General features: G+C 34.3%; 1 protein-coding gene across 2 annotated transcripts in view; it reads right to left on the reverse strand.

The window, feature by feature from the left end:
- Window positions 1-12561: 12561 nt before the first annotated feature.
- Window positions 12562-21287, reverse strand: part of LOC126751364 (dual specificity protein phosphatase 15) — a 52485-nt gene continuing 43759 nt past the window's right edge. For both annotated transcript variants that reach the window (XM_050461574.1, XM_050461583.1), the window contains exon 4: window positions 12562-15776. In XM_050461574.1, the coding sequence (XP_050317531.1) occupies window positions 14815-15776 (962 nt within the window). In that variant the 3' untranslated portion in view covers window positions 12562-14814. The remainder of the gene's footprint in view (window positions 15777-21287) is intronic.

A 21287-nucleotide genomic window follows, 5' to 3' on the forward strand; every position in this document is an offset into this window, starting at 1 on the left:
TGCGCTCGGTATTATTTGCAGTTTGCGTCCCTAAGTCTCAAGCGCAGTAAATACTCGTACCTAATCGTCAGACATTGTTCTCGTGTTATACACGCGTATATATTTATATGTATTGCACAGTGAAATCTCATTTAATCAACCAATTGATCTTTCTGATTATCCGTGGTCAGTCGGAACTGTGATTTGCTTAAATTTGATTAAATATTCCCATAAAAACTATATCCTTATGGACATACTTTCCATTTTCTGAGTTTAAATTTGAATAGTGCCTTATTTCTGAAAGAATTCCTAGCATGAGAAGAGTGCTTTTGATGTTCTGGAAAGTTTTGTTTAATCAACTATAGCCCGTGGCGTCAATTAGAACTGTGAGCTGTATAAATATTAATCAAAATTCCCAATAGAAACTACATCCGTAGTTTTAAATTTTTAAATAAAAACCTAGTTTTTAACCCAACGAAAATAATGTCGGTCTTAATGACCTAGAAGTGTTATGATCGCTGTTCACTCAATCGGGTTTACACTGTATATGTGTCTGTATGTTTGACAAATTCCTATTTTTTATTGAACTTATCATCAACGCAAACGTTTGGCATATGAGAATGAACTTGACCTGCAAGCAAATGAAATTTGCTTTTAAAGTGATAATGGACCTACATATCAATACGACGATTTTGTTGTGATCCAGAATTTGTGAATGCTCGTTTTCATTCACGTTTACGATTAAAGCATTGAGGTAAATAATGCTTCAGGCGTATTTAAAACAAAAGCGTGAAAAGCCGCCTACCGGTGCAATCTTTGAGTTGAGGTATCAAATGTACAATTTATTACAAATATTGTGATTTTAGGTCGCATTACACAGAAAATCCGTTGGATTACATATGTATATTTACGGAGCAAAACGATACCTCATTTGCATTTTTAAAATATTAATGCCAACTTTTGGTAATCAATACTCGTTTAAAAGTCTAAGTCCAGATTTTGGTTTGACTGATAGTAAAATTCATTTTATTTTATTTTTTTTTGTAGTTTCAAAAATTTAAGAGAATATTCTAAGCGTTATTGGTAATGTAATGTAATTGAAATGAAAGTGTATATAAAGATAAATACCGAGATCACCAGAGACGAGTGCATGAATATCATTCCGTAGATCATGAATTCAAATCTCGGTCAAATAATATCCGATTTTTTGTTGCTGTTGCTCATATAGAATAGAAAAAATAGTAATTTTCAATTTCTTTATTTATTCTTCAAATTATGTATATGTAGGCTCCCTCAATGTAATACCCCAATACACTTGTTTCAAAGTTTTTTGAAGCATCGAAACAATTGTTATGGTCAATTTCGGGAATAGCCTTCAATGCGCGCATGTTTTGCATGTTTCGATGCCGTTAAGGGTGATTTCTTGCCGATAACCAGTTTATTTTTTTGGATTTTAGTTTTAGTTCTGAAACTCCCTTGCTCCCTTTTCTTCAATTATGTTCTGAAGTCTTCTTATTATTAGAGTTTCAAGTAGTTTGGGCAAAATAGGCAACAGTGAGATTGGTCGATATGACGAGGCCTCATGTACGCTTTTGCCAGGTTTTTGCCCAAATGATCTTTCAAAATTGTTTTCACTGATTCTTCCGATATTCCAACAATGCCAGTAAGATCTCTGAGTGTTAATCCTCGTTTCTAGAGCAACAAATTCCTTTATTTACCATAGTAATGTATGTACATATATATTTTTTAAACCACCAGAAAGTAGATATTTCAGGTTATATGAAAAAGGTTCATATACAAAAGTTGTAGATCTTTTCATAACCTACAACATTGCCATATCATTTTTTTATAGTACTCATAATGTTACCGGCAATTGAGATGAACTGTTTTTAAACTTTAAAAATTCAAGCATGCCTCCTTCCTTTCTTTTCCCGATCTCAGATCGCTCATAAATGATTTTTCCTTTAATATGTGCCATTTTATCTCCCTACTGATATCCTGGTCTATAAGTAAAAAATCTTCTATGTATTTTATAATACCGTTTGGGACTTTCTGAAGATGATTAAATATGACATATTTACATATGTACCTATTTATATTTAATCTAAATTAATTATAAATAAATATTGAAATTTTAAACTCATAGAAAAAGTTTCTTGCAAAAAGCGGATTTCGCTAGGTTCCTTTGGGAAAATGAACTCTGACTCTCTCTTTCACACTATCGCCTTTGCAAAAGAAAAATCTGCTGTTTATGACTTATGATATGACCTTGTGGTATGCTACAACTATTAAGTTGTCTTCGCGTGGCTATAAAAATATTTTTTCGTATCAGAAACAAATTCCGTGAATTGTGCTACAAATAACTTTTTATCTGTATAACTAGTCGACTTACGATTTTATGAAATAATAAAATAAAAAATTAAAGTTTGGAATACCGAAAAGAGGATTTGTACATTGTAACAAAAAAGTCTTCGGAAAATTTATCAATATTTATTTGGTCACCTCTAATGTAATTCTCACTAGATTTAATATACCATGCTTATGCCAAAAACTTTCCCAGTTCTCGAAACATAATGGTATAACATAAGCACTTTTTGGGATGGCGGTCAGCTCGTTCAAAGAATTTTGTTGTATCTCTTCGATCTTCTAAATACGAGTTCCATTCCGATGATTTTTGACTTGTTTGCATGTCAAACTCATAAACCCACGTCTCATCAGCAGTCATAATGCTCTCCATGAATTTGGGATCGGAATTCACAGGATCAAACATACCCAAAGAGACCTGTGTACGGTACTCTTTTGAAAAAACTCAGCTTTATCGGGACGAGTCGAATGTATTTTATACCCAAAATATGGACCGTAATCATTCGAACGAGCTCGCGAGAGATGTCGAGCTCTCTTGCCATCTCTCTAACACTTGCCTGACGATTTTCAAGCACCATAAACATAAACTTGAACCTGATTCCGTACAAACTTCAAATAAGAAGCCCATTAAACCCTCTAGATTTGCTTATTTGCCTGGAATTTTGCCAAAAAATTATTCAAATGGCCGAAGAGGACAATAACTTTATAAATTGCGTGTTTATGATGAGGTCCGCTTCGCAGACGTAGCCAGACAGGTTATTGCGGAGCTCCAAAGAAAGTTTGAAAACATATTACAACAAGTAAGGAAGGGCTAAGTTCGGGTGTCACCGAACATTTTATACTCTCGCATGATAAAGTGATAATCGAGATTTCATTATACGTCATTTACATATTTTTCAAATACCGTATTTTTGTAAAGTTTTATTCCGCTATCATCATTGGTTCCTAATGTATGTACTCGTATTATACAGAAAAGGCATCAGATGGAATTCAAAATAGTGTTATATTGGAAGAAGGCGTGGTTGTGAACCGATTTCACCTATATTTTGTACATGTCATCAGGGTGTTAAGAAAATATTATATACCGAATTTCATTGAAATCGGTAGAATAGTTCCTGAGATATGGTTTTTGGTCCATAAGTGGGCGAGGCCACGCCCATTTTCAATTTTTAAAAAACGCCTGGGTGCAGCTTCCTTCTGCAATTTCTTCCGTAAAATTTTGTGTTTCTGACGTTTTTTGTTAGTCCGTTAACGCACTTTTAGTGATTTTCAACATAACCTTTGTATGGGAGGTGGGCGTGGTTATTATCCGATTTCTTCCATTTTTAAACTGTTTATGGAAATGCCTGAAGAAACGACTTTATAGAGTTTGGTTGACATAGCTATAGTAGTTTCCAAAATATGTACAAAAAACTTAGTGGGGGGCGGGGCCATGCCCACTTTTCCAAAAAATTTACGTCCAAATATGCCCCTCCCTAATGCGATCCTTTGTGCCAAATTTTACTTTAATATCTTTATTTATGGCTTAGTTATGACACTTTATAGGTTTTCGGTTTCCGCCATTTTGTGGGCGTGGCAGTGGGCCGATTTTGCCCATCTTCGAACTTAACCTTCTTATGGAGCCAAGAAATACGTGTACCAAGTTTCATCAAGATATCTCAATTTTTACTCAAGTTACAGCTTGCACGGACGGACGGACGGTCGGACAGACAGGATGTCTCCGGATGTCAACTCTACTCGTCACCCTGATCACTTTGGTATATATAACCCTATATCTGACTCTTTTAGTTTTAGGACTTACAAACAACCGTTATGTGAACAAAACTATAATACTCTCCTTAGCAACTTTGTTGCGAGAGTATAAAATTAATGTAAGGCATTGATTAAGGCTGGAGTCTGCTTTAGAGGCTTCAAAAATCGATTTTTTTTTAGGAAATGGGAGGAAAAGATATAATTGATTATAGCGAAATTTCTAGGGTTTATAGTTATATATTTAAACATCATCCGAAAATTTTTTGGATACGAAATCTTTAATATTCTGCCTTTGGGAAGCAATTGCGCGATGCATCTCGCATGTGCATTTGTCGGACTACGGGCAGTATGCAGGTCGCAATTTCTATCGGAAACAAAAAAGTGTAAAATTTTACAAATGTTTTAAAATTAAAAAAAAGTGGCTTTTGACCAAAAAAATTTTACTTTATATTGTTATTTATATGTTAAAAATTGACTTTTCTAAGTTAGATTAGAAGTAATTTAATTTCAATAATAATAAACTTTGCCCCAATTCCATACGTCGTTTAGTTTTTTTTCTGTCCTGCCCGCAAATTAAGAAAAATTGTAAAAATGAAAAACTGAAAAAAAAGAAAAGATCGACTTAGAAGCTCTGTAGAAGAAGATTTTTCACTCTAATTTAATAAATAATATTTAAGTCTACCTATTAAAAAAAATAGTTTTTTATTTACAACCTTCTAAACTTTAGCCCCTTAGTTTAATAAGTATATCCGTTTGAAGAGTTTTTCCCGAAACCAATTTTTTTTTAATTTAGATGATTATCCGGACAACAATGACCCGATGCTATCAAATTATTTCTCCATATTTTTTATATACCTAGTTCTTAACCAGAATCTTGATCTGAATAATAACTTTTAGTAAAGAACTTTTGTTTTTAGGTTCCGGAATCACTGCACCAGTGGAGGCCATTATTTAGCCATCCCCGACGGCGTGACCATAAAAAATATTTAATTTATTTTTCAAACATATTTCTGTGCATTCGTAAAATATGTATAAATACACCCCTAAAAGTTTAAAATAATTGATAATGTAGCTGTTTGTTTTTAAATTTCCAAAAATCGTCTTCTTAGACATTTATAAACATTTATAAAATAAAGTTTCTATTTATCCGCCGTCAGTGTAAGAAATTTAAAATCTTGGTGCAACCCTGCTTAACGTGTGTGTGCACATAATAAAGTCAGTATGTTATCAGCTGATTATGTTTAAGTTCACATTTTTCTTTCCGCTTGTACCAAATATTATCATTTCCAAGATTTAGTAAATTGGTTGCAAATTAATACGAAAACATTTAAAATCAAACGTTTTTATTACATAAGAAGATATTTCCAATTGATGCAAAACTACATTAAAGAGGGAATGGGTTAATTCCCTTTTTACATTCATTATATTTCAACATCATTGCTTTTCTCAACAAATTCTTTTACTGTTATTTCATTTTTAGTTAATAAGACAGATCCTAAATAAAATATAATGTATAACAAAGAATAAAAAAATAAACGGGTCTCGAGATATGTACCTTAAAGTAGGCGGTGCCACGTACCACACTGTCTCAAGTCTCGGAGGTAGAATTTAATGCCTCTGGCGTATTTACCTATTGATTTATCTCACCTTTAGTAGTTTTCAGCAGTACCGTTATATGGGGAATGAGCGGGGTTAACTTCCGATTTTATCCATTTTCACACTGTCGATACTAGTTCTTACAGTATTTGCACCGAGTAAATTTGCTTGTCGCATAGTTTAGGAGATATGTACATTAAACTTTTAAGAGGGCGGGCCACGCCCACTTTTCCGAAATTTTTTTGCCGACAGGCTGCCCATTGCTACTGAGATTTCCTGTGCCAAATTAGATTTTTATATCTTTATTTAGTGCTTAGTTATGGGACTCTATTTTCGGTTAATTGTGATTTGTGGGCATGGCAGTGATCCGATAGTTGTGCGTATCTACTATTTTTTTTTGTACTAAGGAATCCGCATATCAAGTTTCAACAAGGTATCTCAAATTTTATTTAAGTTACAACTGGCGCGGGCAGACGGACAGACACCCTGTCACCCAGATTTCAACTCGTCTCGCCATCCTGATCATTTATATATGTATACTTGTGTATATATAAACGTATGTATATATACATATCTCGATTTGTTTTAGATGATACGACATCCGTTATGTGAACAAACCTATTATACTCTGAAGCAACATTTTGCAAGAGTATAAAAATATACAAGTGAAAATAAACAATAAATGTCGCTCACGGACATTAGTTTGGTGAGCATATTATATTTAACGATACACCGAAGTAATAAAACCGATCTCAACAACATTTTCGGCGATACCTGAGATGATAATCCCAATTTCATGACGATACATTGTGAAATAATTTATTTTTTCATATATGGACTTGAATATGATCGATCAGTTTGTATTGCAGCTATATGCTATATACAGCATCTTAGTGCGAAAAGGTCCTAAGCAAGATTTAAGGTCGACATCTTGAAAACTGAGGGACTAGTTCGCGTACATACAGATGGACATATAGACGGGTATGGCTAAATCGACTTAGCCGAACATATATAATTTATATAAAAACGGCTGTCGAGCTGACAGTTCTTCGCCGGCTATAAGTGAGTTAGCAGAAACGACTATTGCTACCTCCATTTGTTGAGTCCTGCAAAAAATTTAAAATTTTCAAATTATCTTACGACATTTTTTATGCTTTCCTTATAAACTTGTCCTCAAGAGCGTTAAAACCCTTTTAAGTTGTTATATTAAGTATATAGTTCTCTGATCTAATTGTTAAAAAATTTTTTTATTTTTATTTTTTTATTTTTATTTTTTTTTATTTTTAAGAAATTTGTCCAATAATAAATTATTTAACAAATAAATATTTAGCAGCGCTAGCAACAAGGGCCTTCGGCTGTCTGTAATCTAATATAACGTTAATGGTTAAGGTGTTAGTAGAGCTAACTACGATTTATTCTTAATATTAAATATGCTTTAACAAGTCAGTCTCTTTCAACAATTTGTACATCTTTAGAACGTTTGTGATGTTAGCCTCTCTCAAAAGGTCGAAGGGATCCGTTGTACTCAGGATCTCTTTTCGGGTTGAGTCGATAATTGGACAATGTAGTAAATGCCGAATTGATGCCGGCTCTTCACAAAATGGACACTTACTGGGTGGGGTACGTTGTAGAAGATGTGCGTGCGTGATAATTGTGTGCCCCAGGCGTAGGCGAATAAATGGCTTAATTGTTGAGAGAGCTATGTCGGCAGCGATAATTCCTTTCTTTCTGCTAGGATTGATAGCGGAGTAGTGATGAGCATAGGTGTTCCAATCGCTAATTTGAGTCTGGCGTCTTTCGTTTGCGACTTCAGTCAAAATGTCTTTTTAGACATATAGTTAAACATTATGGATGGTGTTTTTGCAACGTTTTTGCAGCGGCGTCAGCGTTTTCGTTGCCAATGATTCCTGTGTGGCCTGGTATCCACATTAGTTTGATTTTTCGAGGTGTGGCTATTAAAGTGTTGCGTATTGCGACTACCTCATTTTGACCGTTGGAGGGGCATTTGATGGCGTCAAGGCATGAGTTACTGTCGGTGCAAATAATGAACTTGCCTCGGTGAAGCTTAGCATATGTGATGGCTTCGAGAACAGCGGAGACTTCAGCGGTAAACACGGAGCAAATTGGGTGGAGTAGGCCGTGCCGAATAATTTCTCCATTTTCTTTTGTTACTGCAAATGATGTGTTGTCGCGGGATTTAGAGCCATCCGTAAATAAGTTCCATCCATTTTGGCTGTAAAGTGCTTTTACTTTCGCATAAATTGCTCTGTATTTCTCTTGTGGTGTATTTGTTTTTGGAAATTGGAGCGTTTTAATTGCGTGAGGAATGTTGTTAATCAACCACTGTGGGCGGATAGTGGATACTCTAGGCCTTGAAGTATGCGGTATCTGAAGGTGTTTAATGAATTTCAGCGGTCGACTGATTGCTGGCAAGAATCTTGGCTCCCGTTTTTTTGACATCGCGTTTTTACGTCTCTTTTTAAAAGATTGTTTGGAGTAAATAGCAGTTTAGGAGTAAACGACGGCAGCTATCGATTGTTCTTTCAGCGATTGTAGGCAAGCCAGTTTCTGCAAAGAGGTTTTTAGGGGTGTCGTAGGGAATGCTCTTATGCTTCTCCGTATTGCAACGTGATAAGGCGTGGATATTTTGTTGATTGCAGATGCTGGACAGTTTCCATAGAGTGGTAGTGCGTATTCAAACTTGGAGAGTATTAAGGCTCTGGTAGCGTTGACAAGAGTGGCCGGGTGAATATGGCTTTTCTTAGATGTTAGATATTTTATTATATTTAATCTTGTCATTTTAGCTGCTTCTTGGTTTATGTTATTAGCAATTGAGAGAGGCTGCACTGATTTCTTCGCACATTTGACCGAATTTCTTCCAGTCGGCTTGGTTAGTTTTAAATCTGGGTGAATTTTACCAAGGATTGGTTGCAGACTGAGGTTATTTGGGTAAGGATAGGGAAGTGGTCGCTTCCATGCAATGAGTCAAGGACTTTCCACTGGCAATTTGAGGCTAGAGTTGCGGAACAAAGTGTAATGTCAACTGTAGAAAAGGTGTGGTGAGTCGAAAAGTGGGTGGGAGCACCATTATTTAGTGATATAAAATTGGATGAGATTAACGCGTTTTCAATTTTTTGTCCTCTGGAGTTTGTGTAATCAGATCCCCAGATAGTACTCCAGGCGTTGAAGTCGCCTCCAATGATGCATTGCGTACTGAATTGGTTTAGAAGTAGTGAAATATCAGATGTAGAAAAAGTATCTTTGGGAGGAATGTATATGCAAACAGCCACTATCTTGGTTGTTGTATTGATGTCGATCGCTAGTGCTGAGAAACTTGTTTGAATAGGTGATAGCTTGTGTTGAATATTCCTTTTGACTAATATTGCAATTCCTTGCTTTTACTAGTGATCTGAGGTAGATTGTAGAAATGCCCTATGTAATTTTTTGGGAGTGAAGCAGTTTGGTTTTGGGGTAAGTGAGTTTCGGTTAAAAGAATGATGGATGGGGAATAGTATTTAATCAGAATTTCAAGTTCGTGATAGTTATTGAGGTAACCATTCATATTCCATTGCAAAATTGATAACATGATGAATAGCAAATGATATGGAGGTAAAACGAAAAGTGATGGGAGAACGAGTATATGCATACACACACGCATGTAACTGCTTTTGACACTCTGCGAGCAGAGCGCCGGTAGCCACATGCAGTGAGAGATGCATTACATTTCGAAGTCACTGTTATGATCAGCAACGCTCTTTGTCTCGGCTTGTACTGAGTCGGAGAGCATTAGACCACCACAGTCGTTATTTCTGGGCGAGGGGAAGATATAATTGTTACTTGAGGTGGGGTTGATTGTTGAAGAATTGGTGAGAGAGAAGGGTATGGTCGAAGTAGAATTAAAAGGTGAATTGGTGATTGAAGATTTGTTGTTTGTTGGCGTGGTCGTGCTAGAAGCCCATGAATGGGCGATAGATTTGTTGGAGTTTGTAAGCTAGTGTTAGTTGAAGTATTATATGAAGAGGTGGAAATTTTTTTGAAGCTTGAGGTGAATTTTTGTTTTGTCGTTTCTTAAAGGTTTTGATGTTGTGGAGGCTGAAGTGGAATGTTTGGAGTGGTTATTTGTGCAGGTAGAGAAATTATTGTTGAAAAGGGTGTAAAAGAAGAGGTGGAGGAGTGCTGAGATCTGTATTTAATTGCTGCTTCACGCATGCTGCATTTGTCGTTGGTTTTTATTTTTAAAATTTCTTTAGCCTGTATAAACTTGGGCAAGTGTTTGCGGAGGAAGTGGGTGTTCCCCTGAGCAATTCACACACATGGTTCTTGAGCATTCGCTATCAGACTGCAGTTGACGCATGTAGGAAGGCCTTTGCATTTTTTATTGTGTGTCCGAGTTTTGACAGGTTTTGCAGCGCATCGGATTGGGATAGTAGGGACGGACTGAAATTTTTCGCCAGGCTACATCAATTTCCTCAGGTAGCTTGTAGGCATCAAAAGTGAGGAGCATTGCACCTGTTGGGACTATGACACCTTCAAGCTTCTTCTGAATTTATATTACTGCGCTTTTACTCCATAATCTTCAAGGCCTTCAATAATTTCTTTTTCAGGCAAATGGTTAAGAAATGGCGCGAAAATCGTGCCTTTTACGGAGTTAAGGTGTTCATGGTAATTGACTGAAATTTTGCAGATGTTCGAAAGTGTTATCGTGTTTGTGAATTTTTCAGCAGTTTTTTTATTTTTCACTAGTAAGAGAAGACTTCCGTCGCGCAATTCTGAAATGGATTTAACATCTTTGCTAATGCCTAAAATGGCCTTATGCACCGCAAAGCATGAAAACTATAAGAACTATGTATTTTGGGTCGTCGTTTTTAGAGATGTTAATGGGGGGGGAGCTCAGGGAAAGTCTCTTGAGATTTGTTGGCTTTTTTTCGTTTTGTATGAGGACTAGAGGAAAGTAGGGTGAACCTATTTTCCTGGATTGTAGGCCCCAGGGGGCATTATGAACACACCTTACTCCAACCACTTATAACTATTTATGCACTTTTTTTTCTTTTTGAAGATATCGTAACAGGTCAATTACCGAAAAACAGACAAACAAGCGAATACTGATAACACACGAAAAGAGTGAACGTCCGCACGCGTCGTCGGTGACTGTGTAAAAGTAACGTTTTATTTTTTGCATTTTTGAAGTATTTAAAGTTATAAAGAGCTTTCTTTCTTTCCAATATGCACGAACGTAACAGGTCAATTAAAGAGTCCCCAACCTACCATAGTAAAATACGTTTTCTTTTTGGTAAAATTAGTCTTTTTATTCAACTAAGTACGCCTCAAGGGTGATGCACTGATGAAAACGACTCTACAACTTTTCGATACCATTTTTGTAATATTTTTGTTCCTTGCTTCAAAATAGGCCTTAGTTTCGGCGATAACCTCTTCATTCAATAAAAATTTGTTTCCAGCGAGCCTTCTTTTGCGATCTGAGAACAGGAAATAGTCGCTGGGAGCCAGATCTGGAGAATACGGTGTATGCGGCAGCAATCGGAGTGAAATATCATATTTTATCCATTGCCACATATTGACGCAAAAACTCGAGTTTATTAAATTTTAACATCTCCAAACACTGCTGCTTTAGAGTGTCTGTCATCTCGAAAAATTCTACTTTACCGTCATTTAAAATTAGTTTGTGAACTTTTTTGATGTTTTGGTCGGTAACAACCACTTTTCCACGACCACTGCTTTCACCGTCTTCGGTGCTCATTTCACTACGTCTAAACTTAGCATATGAATCCTTAATGGTTTGTTTTCCTGAGTGTCCCGACACTCGTCATTAAGCCAAGTTTTTACTTCAACTTTCTTTAATGACAGACGATATTTCGTCCTGCCCTCGTTCACTACCAGACCTATTTGCTTCGCTTCCTTGTCCAGTCTGGAGAAAGCAGAACTAACTGGTAGTTGTTGCGGTAAATGATATCAATATTATTGGCGTTCGACAGCAGTTGTCCACTCTTATAGAAGATGGTACTTTCTCTATTTAGTTCTGCAGCTCGAATAATTTTTTCCAAGAGTAGTTTGAAGAAGTTCCACTATAGGGGTTCGCCTTGTCTGAAACCTCGTTTGGTATCGAATGGCTCGAAGTGGTCCTTCCTGATCCTGACGGAGCTTTGGTATTGCTCAACGTCAGTTTACACAACCGTATTACCAGACATAGCGGCACAAATCGTGCTGTTAAAGCAGCTTTGAATTCGACGAATGTGCGTCGATCTTCTTTTCACGTATCTTTTCCAAGATATTGCGCATGGTGAATATCTGGTCAGCTGTTGGTTTCGAAGCCCAAAGCCACACTGATAAGGTCCAATCAGTTTTTTGACAGTGGCGATGTTAAGGAGGCTTGATTGTGGGGTCTCCCTTTTTGTGGATCGGGCAGAGCACACTTAAATTCCAATCGTCGGGCATTGTTTCGTTCGACCATATTCTAAGCTGAAGCTGATGCATATTCCGTATCCGTTCTTCGCCGTCGTATTCAAATAGCTCGGCCGGCGATCCATCGCCCACCGGCACTTTGTTGTTCTTCATACGGGTAATTGTTTCTCGAACTTTATGGTCGGGCAATGGAACGTCGCTCCATCGTCATCGATTGGGGAATCGGTTTTGAAGGTTAGGGTTAACTAAAAATCATATGGATTTAATTTTAGTAGCAGCTATGTGTTAGGCTGGGGACTTTTCAGTTAATTTGTTACATACCTACTGTACGCAAATCTTCAGCCCTTATGTTTCCTTAGCCTCAATTGTAATTAAGCCTATAAAAACTGTGCCTAAATATCAAATCATAAAACATAGATCCACACGAATTTTGAGAATAAAATACAACTTCAATTTCTTTTCAAAATCATTATTTTGTACATATATTTCTATTTTTATGCTTACGCTGCACATTCAATTGAATTGCATTATTTTACGCTTTTTTTTGTCTAGCTTACCAAATTAAGTGTGTATGTGTATGTAAGTGCAAGAATATGACTATTGCAAATTACATTAAATTATTATACATATACATATTTACGTAAATATCTATGTTCACGCTGCTATGAGAGCTACCGCTTATTCAATTGCTACAACATGAATGCCATCAATGCCCGACTGCGTGCCAAAGCTTTAGCAGACATGATGGACAAAAAGAAAGTACATTAATTAATTTGTAAATATTTTTCACTGTTTTAATTCGGCTCACATAAGGTGTATAAATAATTTATAATATGGTTATACACATTTATATACATTTAAGTTTGCACTAAAAATAAATTTTAACTTATATTATACATATACATATAGGTAGGTAGGTATATTTTGCTTAAATACATAATTAAGTTGAACTGTGATAGTGACAAGAACAGAAATTGCTATTATTTAAAATATACATTTCCTTGTTTTTTGTATTGTTGTTGCAAATATTTAGATACATATTTGTAGTGGGGAAACTAAATTTGCTGTGATGTATGCATGTTCTCAGCCACTTTGTTGTTGGCGGGTTTATGTGTTTTGGAAACTATTAGAAAATTTCGCTTGTATTGTGGTTGTGTGTAAAGAAAAAAACTTAAAACAGTTTTATAGGAAGAGTTTGGCATTAAAATAAATATTCGCTTGCTACATATGTTTTCGATATATATATATATGTATATATTTTTGTATGCTGCTTGTACATGGGTTTTTGTTGCTATTTATTATTATTAATAGTTTCTTTTTTTTACAAATTATGCTAAGCAAATTATGTATGCAAATTTGTTATGCTTTTATGCATTTAAAGTGCTATATTTATTTTTAACTTAATTTAATTTAATTTTAATTTTTTTATGCACATAATTTACCACAAAATCAATTGTTACGTTTTTAATTATATAGACATAAGTTTTAAGTTTTTAATTTTTCAAAATAGTCCATTGTTTGTAGCTTGTCAAAGAGTAAAAACATAAACTTACATGTTACATAAGTAAACCCGATGACTTAGCGGCTTGTTGTAGGGAATTTTATAAATAATGAAATAAAAATAAAATTACTAGTTAACATAATTTAAACTCAAAAAGAAAATATATTATATGCATATTATGCAAAACAGGTGGCAACATTTGCAATTTAAACTTTTCGCTTATAATATTTACAACAGAAATGTTTTTTAGACACCCGAAAGCATTTTGCTCAGCACAAATTTCGTGTTTTTTAGTTACAAGCTGTTTTCAAAATGTCCATAAATAAGCGTTTTATTGTTTTAAATCGTTCAAATAATATAAATAAATAGTTTTTCATTGTTATAATTTGTTTTATATATTAAATACATATATGTGTGGGTGTGTGTGAAAGCCCTTAATGAGGGCAAATGCATCTGCAACTTTACTTCATTTGCGTTTATTTCAATATTTTTCGTTTATATATGTACATATGTATGTACATACAGTTAGGTCAAAAGGTAAAAAGTTACAATATTTTTCAAAAAGAAAATATTTGTTACACAATTTTGTCAATTTCGCATGGGAATATGCTTGTTTGGTTGTTGTTCGGGTTATGAAATATCGACTATTGTGTATAATATACACGGCATTGTATACAAATTTTCAATTTCAAATAACAATTTTCTTTAACTACACATACATAGCCATATATGTACATATGTACTTGTGTTTTTTATTGTAAATGTGCCGCTTTTTTTTTAATAATTTATAAATTTAAGATATTTAATTTCAATGTACTCGCAGTATTTACGTAGTAATAGTAGGCGTGGTGTCGCTTCGATCGTTTATTCGCTCGATCGGTATGCTAGTATACTTATATTGTACTTATATATGTACAACGCTGTACATATGTATGCACTTAGTATGTAATCGTTAGGTACGCTCGTTAAATTGTACACTTAAAAATTATTCACAGCTTTTCTCAAAGTGCTCGCCTAGTTGTCTCCGTGGTGGTTGTGGGTAATATTTTTTTTCCTTTTACGTCGCTTTGCAATTTTTTTTTGAATTTAGTTTAGTTTTTAAACTGTACGCTTAATATGTACTATACACATAGTATAACTAGTGAATCCTTATTGTTGTCTATGTATATGTGTATGCGTATACGTGTATATTAGAGTTAGCGCACTCAATCGCTGGTGGACATCGCCATCACCACATTGTTCTCCTGATCCATTGCCACCGGCGACGATGGTATGCTGTGATTGCTGCTGGCTGACGCCGCTATCGTCAGGCCCGTCGTGTTCGTTGTGGCTGCAGGCAACGATTCGTCGGCCACTTCGCGTATCGACATGCATGACTGTGACTGTCGTATGGGTGCAAAGGTGGAACGTAAGTTGAGACGCAGTTTGGCGGGTGAATGGCGTTTCGGCATGTTGTTCGGTGTGTAGCTGAGGAAAGGCGATTGTGTGTTGGCCAGCGCAGTTGACGGTGAGGTCGGCGTCGAAGCGGACGATGAAGCGTACGAGGAGGCGGACAATGAGGAGGATGAGACTGATGATGAGCAGGATGCTTCGTTCGAGGTGCAGGGTGATAGCAGTACGGCAGGTGCACCGGTGGGCGGTGGCCACGTCAGTCGCATTGCTTGACTATTTGTGCAATTACTACTGCTGCTAGCATTGCTGCTGTGACTGCTGAGCGTGCTGCGCGCATCCTCGAATAAATCGTCGGCGGCATCTTCATCGTTGGCGCACAATTTGCGCTTAGCATCGCCGGGCCGTTTGCGCAATAGCGCGGCATCGGTTTCGTCCACATCCTCAGCATTGGCGTTTGTGTTGTTGTTGTCGTTACTGCTGCTGCTGCTGCTGGTAAATTCGACTTGACTAGACGTTGGTGTTGTGGGTGTGGTGGCGGCTGGCGACACGGGCTTCAGCACGCCGCTCATGCGCAAATTTTGTTCCAATTCGAGCAGTTGACCCATGAAGTTGAGGTTGGGTGAGATGATGGGTCGCGCGCCCTTCACCAGCTTGTAGGCCTCGAATAGTGATAGTGATTTGTAGCGCATGACGTAGGCGATGGCAATGGTGGCGCTGCGCGATATGCCCGCATGACAATGCAGCAATACGCGGGAGCCGGTTTTGCGTGCTTCCTCTGTGAAGAAAGAAAGAAATAGCGGAAATTAGCACATTTTGTTATTTTTGGTTATTCGTTAATTGAAATAGTTTGCGTAGGTGAGCCAATCAATGGGTGGAGTCATAATTAACGCACGCGCGCACGTGTGTGTGTGTCAGCAAAGATAGTGTGTGAAATATTGTCGCTTATCGTAAACTCCTATCAAAATCGTTATTTTTAAATCTATGCGCTCATCACTCGACTCGCTACTACATGAAAACCGGCGCTGAGCTAAGCATTCACCTCACACTCAGCTTATCGGCATTATTTCATCTAGATAATGTACTGTATGTACATATGTATGTAGTAGCGCCTGTCGCTTGCTTGTGCGCAAAAGTCATATGAATTGCAATTTTAAAAATCGCTACTGCCTATGCAATTAATTTGACAAACGTTGACATCAGAAATTTTGAAATTTTTTTCGGTTTTAAAAATTTTATTTAATAATAACTAAAAAAATAAATAACAATAAAATGAAACATATATAAATTAAAAAAAATATATATAATAATAAAATAATACTATTTGTACATTTAAAAAAATAAAAATTTATATAAAAAAATTTAACTACAAAAAAAAAATAGTAAAAAAAATTATAAAATAAAATAAAAAATTATGAAATAAAATAAAATAAAAATTTTAAATAGAAAAAAATTAATATTAATATATCTAAACTTTATTATTAATTTTATATTTTTTTTTAATTCTTGATATTTAATTATATTATAAGAGTGTTCCTTATGATATGCAACATACATATGTATGTACATATGTATTTCATCACTTTATACAAACTTTGTCGAAATATTATGCTTAAAAGATTATCAAACTGTAGTTTTATTATTAATTGTTTCCTTTATTAATTATTATAATATTTTTTATAAGCCGCGCCTTAAATAAATAAGTAAATCCTTAAAAAAACGTTTACTTTTTAATTAAAATAAACGACATTTTATTAGAAATTATATTGAAATATTACTGTAAAAATATTTTCTTAATTTATATCATCTGTTTTTATTGTTGTAAATTGTGTAAAATTTTAATTGAGAACACGCCTAAATGTATGCAACAATTTCTTGAAATTATTTGTATGCCACACTTACGGTAACGTATACGCAGTGCTGATTTTTGATACGAACTGCTCTAAGTAAATTTTTGAGGAGTTAAAATCACTATTGATGATTCTCTATCACCATAAATTTCTTGCTTTAGATACAGCAGTTATAAGTCTCCGTTCAAACCCCTTAATTATTTTTTTTAGTAATACAAAATGAATAATAATAATTAAATTGGAAAACATGCATGTATGTATTTAAAAAAAAGCGGTAAGAAATATGTATAAAATTGTTTTTTTATATATATCATTAAAAGCTTCTTTGTGAAAGCTTATAGTAGGTTCCAGCACACAAGCTAACATTTTCTGCTTAAAAATATCTATCCTTCAGATAAAGAATGTCTAAGCGTTGTCTAATTTCTGAATTATGAAATAAATCCGACTTTTTCAAATATTTCTTTACGAAAATCGTCTTAGAATTCAAAATTGACGACGAAGAAAATAACTTTTTTTCTAACGCCAATGAAATTTTGCTGCAATATCCAAGCAATTCTCATGTTCGTAAATTATGATTATTCAATAAAGATAACACAAATATTTTGGTTATACTCTTATACTCCAATGCTGAATTATACAAAAAAAAATTCAAATATCGGATAGTTCAACTTTTATACCAACAGCCTTTACTTGAGGGTAACGAAATTACTCTCTTATCAAACTCAAGCAAATTTGCTTAAATAAATAGATACAAACACGCATTCATGCATACAACATATGTGTGTACAGAGGTATGTATGTATATGCATAGATAAGTATTTATACCAGTTATTACGGTGCATTGCACTGTATTCCTTCAATAGCAACAAGGTCAAAACGATACTTTGGTTAGTTATCAACTAACTGCAATATTTTATATATTTTATTGAGTCACAAAAAATAGAAAATCTTACTAAAATACAAAAAAAAATGCGTTTAAGTGATAAGAGCGTAAAAGCGAAATTTCCACAGTACGATTTAAGTTTGAATTAATAGTGGAAAATTTTCGACTTGCGCACTTTTGATAGTCGTGCAACAACAACCAGGTGTAAATCATGTAAACGCGCCACAGTCGCGGCAAATTCAGCCCATTGACGTAGTCTACATACACTTACCAACAATATTTACAACAATTTTACGTGCAAACAAAAAACTATTTTTGCTTACTGTTTTGCTCATAGCCTAACTACTTTATCGTTTTTGTTTTTGTTGCTACCGAAGTTTGCACCGCTGTTGCTTACTTACTTAAGCCGACGAGCGTAAATACGACGATAGTCGAAGAGCAACAAACAATAATACCGCAATTCAATAACGTTACGGTGTTGACAATGTTTGTTTTTTGCTTTTTATTGTTGTTGTTTTTTTATATTATTATTTTATACTTGTTTCATTCTCTTGCCTATGCGGATGACTCAGAAATGTACTCGCTGCTGGCAGCCTTGTTGGCACAATTCGCAGTCAGCTCCTCGCCGCTACCGACGGACCGACTGACTTATTGACTAACGTCGTTCGGCTGATTGATGGGCTATGCCGGCTGTAAGGGTACACAGGCGGGTGGTGGCTGTATAATGGGTGGGGTGCACTGGACGCAGCAATTTTTATTGACGTATGGCAAATGTAGGCATTTAAGTGCATACGTAGCACGCTTAAGGCTTTTACAGCTAGCGATAAGCAAACATGAAATTGATTGACGAAATATGTCAATATGTATTGCATGTAGATTTATGTATTTACATATACTAATGTGCATATGGCGATTTACAGCAAGAAGATGACAATAAATCAGTAGTCAATATTTTATTTCAATTAAATGAAGGTTCCGCATCGCGATTATGGCAGGAGAGTGCAAGGTAGAGAGTAAGCGTTTTCCTTGTTATTTGCTACTTTCGTTGTTGTTTCGAAACATATGTTTATTATCTATATATTTTTATAGGAAACTTATGCGCTTTGCTGTCTTAAATTTTGGGTTATAAATCTAAAAAGGACAATAATAGCACGCTGGTCGATTATTCACGTATAATTTGAACGCTTAACCTCAAAATTTCTTGATTATATAATGTATATATAATAAAATAATTGATGCTAAAGAAATCGGATATCTACGGATACATACTATAAAATTCGAAAAATTATCTCCGAACTAACATTTATCTAAATAAATTTTGCTAGAATTATACATTTTGTTGCATGTGACGGCCTAAATAGTACGATTGTGAAGTTATAGGAGCAATAGAAAAAAATAGTTGTAATTTAACAATTGTTTTATTATCAATATAAAAATACGCAATTGTTAAGCAATCTTATCATTGTTATGACCATAATAATTATAGCTTGTTTGTATTTCGTACTTTTTTATTTTTTTATTGTTAAAAATATTTTGCGTAAATAATCTTGATAAGAGTTTGTTTAGAATGCTGTGTGTAATGCTAGTGGTGTTAGAAAAAAATATACAAGAGTGCATAAAATGCTTTTTTACTCGCTATATTGAGTTGTGAACTAACAGCTAGTTCCTATAAAAATGCTATAATTTTATAGCAAGTTTTTAAATTAAATATTTCGCAAGCTTTTGATTTCTGAATTTAATTGTTAACCAAAGTTCCCATAAAAATGCTATAATTTTATAGCAAATTTTTATTTTCGTTACTGACTTGTATTATATAGAAAATTAGTTAATTTAAAAGAATGTTTAAACTCAAAACCCGGAAACTAAAGTTCCTATAAAAATGATATAATTTTATAGCAAGTTTTTATTTCGATTTAACTAATTTTATTTATTATTTACTTTTTGAAACTAAATAAAAATACATACATAATTGAATTTCAAAACTAAATCAGCTTCTATATTTACCTTAATCTTCTCCAGTAAAACCCAGTCTTAGTTGAACTATTGCTAATAAAATTTATGACGGAGCATTTACGCAAGCGAGCTAAATCTTTAATTATCAAAATTATAATACAACAGAACTGCTCATAAATACTGAAAGAAAGGGCCAATTTATAAACCAACAAATAAATCTGTTAATAAAGAGCAAATAGTATGGCATGCACACTTATGTACATGTACATACATATAAGTACATACATGCATACTCTCGTAAATCTTATCGAGCCGTGCCTTTGCTTTTTATTTATTTTGCAATAGAAAGCATAGACATATAAATGTAAACAGAGTTCATACATACATATGTACAGGAGGCTTATCAGTTGGCATAACTTTTTTATTTGCTTTTTCATTATTTAATTAAGCAAATACGTAAGCCTTATCAAATTGAGTATTTTTCAAAAAAAAAAAAAAGTAATAAAAATAAGTTCTAAATCCAGAGAATTTAATTGAGAAAGAATATTGTAGTCAGTAAAAAAATGCCATCAACTTTTTGAACGCAAAAAAGTAGTACGAATTACTAAAATAACTTCAAATGTTTGAAAGCGCTCAAAAAAGATGTACGCGTATATACATACATATGTATACATACTCCAATTGACACAGGTGTTAGCAGCCTTCTCTTTATGTTTCTTTCTTTCAGATACTAACTCATATCTCAAGTACAAATAGATGTGTATGTATGTATGTATAATTGTCGAAAATTGTGCTTATGCTATAATATAAATAAAAATTAGATCATAATTCGCTTTGTAGTCGCATAAATTAAATTACACAGCGCTTTTAAATAGCGCAAAAGCCCTTGGATCAGTTTAATGATATTTCTTGTTTATTTTTTTATATCATTTTACACATACATTTACATATAACTCATATGCGTACAAATGTTTATAAACGTTGACTTCAAACAATATAAAATAGCACAGCTGCTGATAGGAAACGCTTACTGAATTATAAGGAAATACATTACGAAATAAAATTTATTATTTACATACTATACAATATGTAATTTCGTAGGAAATAGTGAGCGTCAAGTTATACGAGTGCCAATGAGGTCGCCATTAGAATGTGGCGCCTAACTTTGTAAACAAAAAACTATAATGAAGTGTTGAATACTAAATAAATCGAAATTAGAAATAATTTAATATAAAAAAATTATTTCGGAGAAATTTTTGAATTTTTTCAGTGCAGAAAATGCTTTCTGCATTTTTTCTCTGCCTTTATGATCTTTTTATATCAAAGACAAACTTGTTATGAATATAATTTGAAATCACTTGTTATATTTATTATCCCCATATCTTGCAGAGTATCGACTCGTATAAACAACTGGTATAATTTTATTAGACAGGTATAATCAGCAGTTTCAATTAGTTAACTTCGAAATTCGAAAACTTTGAGAGTAGTAAACACAAAAAACTGGTATAAACGTAATATAATGGTACAATCATATGTTTAAGTTGTTTCTCTTTTTTTTCGTTGCTTTGAAAGTACCGAAACGAACAAACAATTGGTATAAAAT

Source organism: Bactrocera neohumeralis, chromosome 2 (assembly GCF_024586455.1).
Source record: "Bactrocera neohumeralis isolate Rockhampton chromosome 2, APGP_CSIRO_Bneo_wtdbg2-racon-allhic-juicebox.fasta_v2, whole genome shotgun sequence".
Taxonomy (NCBI): Eukaryota; Metazoa; Arthropoda; class Insecta; order Diptera; family Tephritidae; genus Bactrocera; species Bactrocera neohumeralis.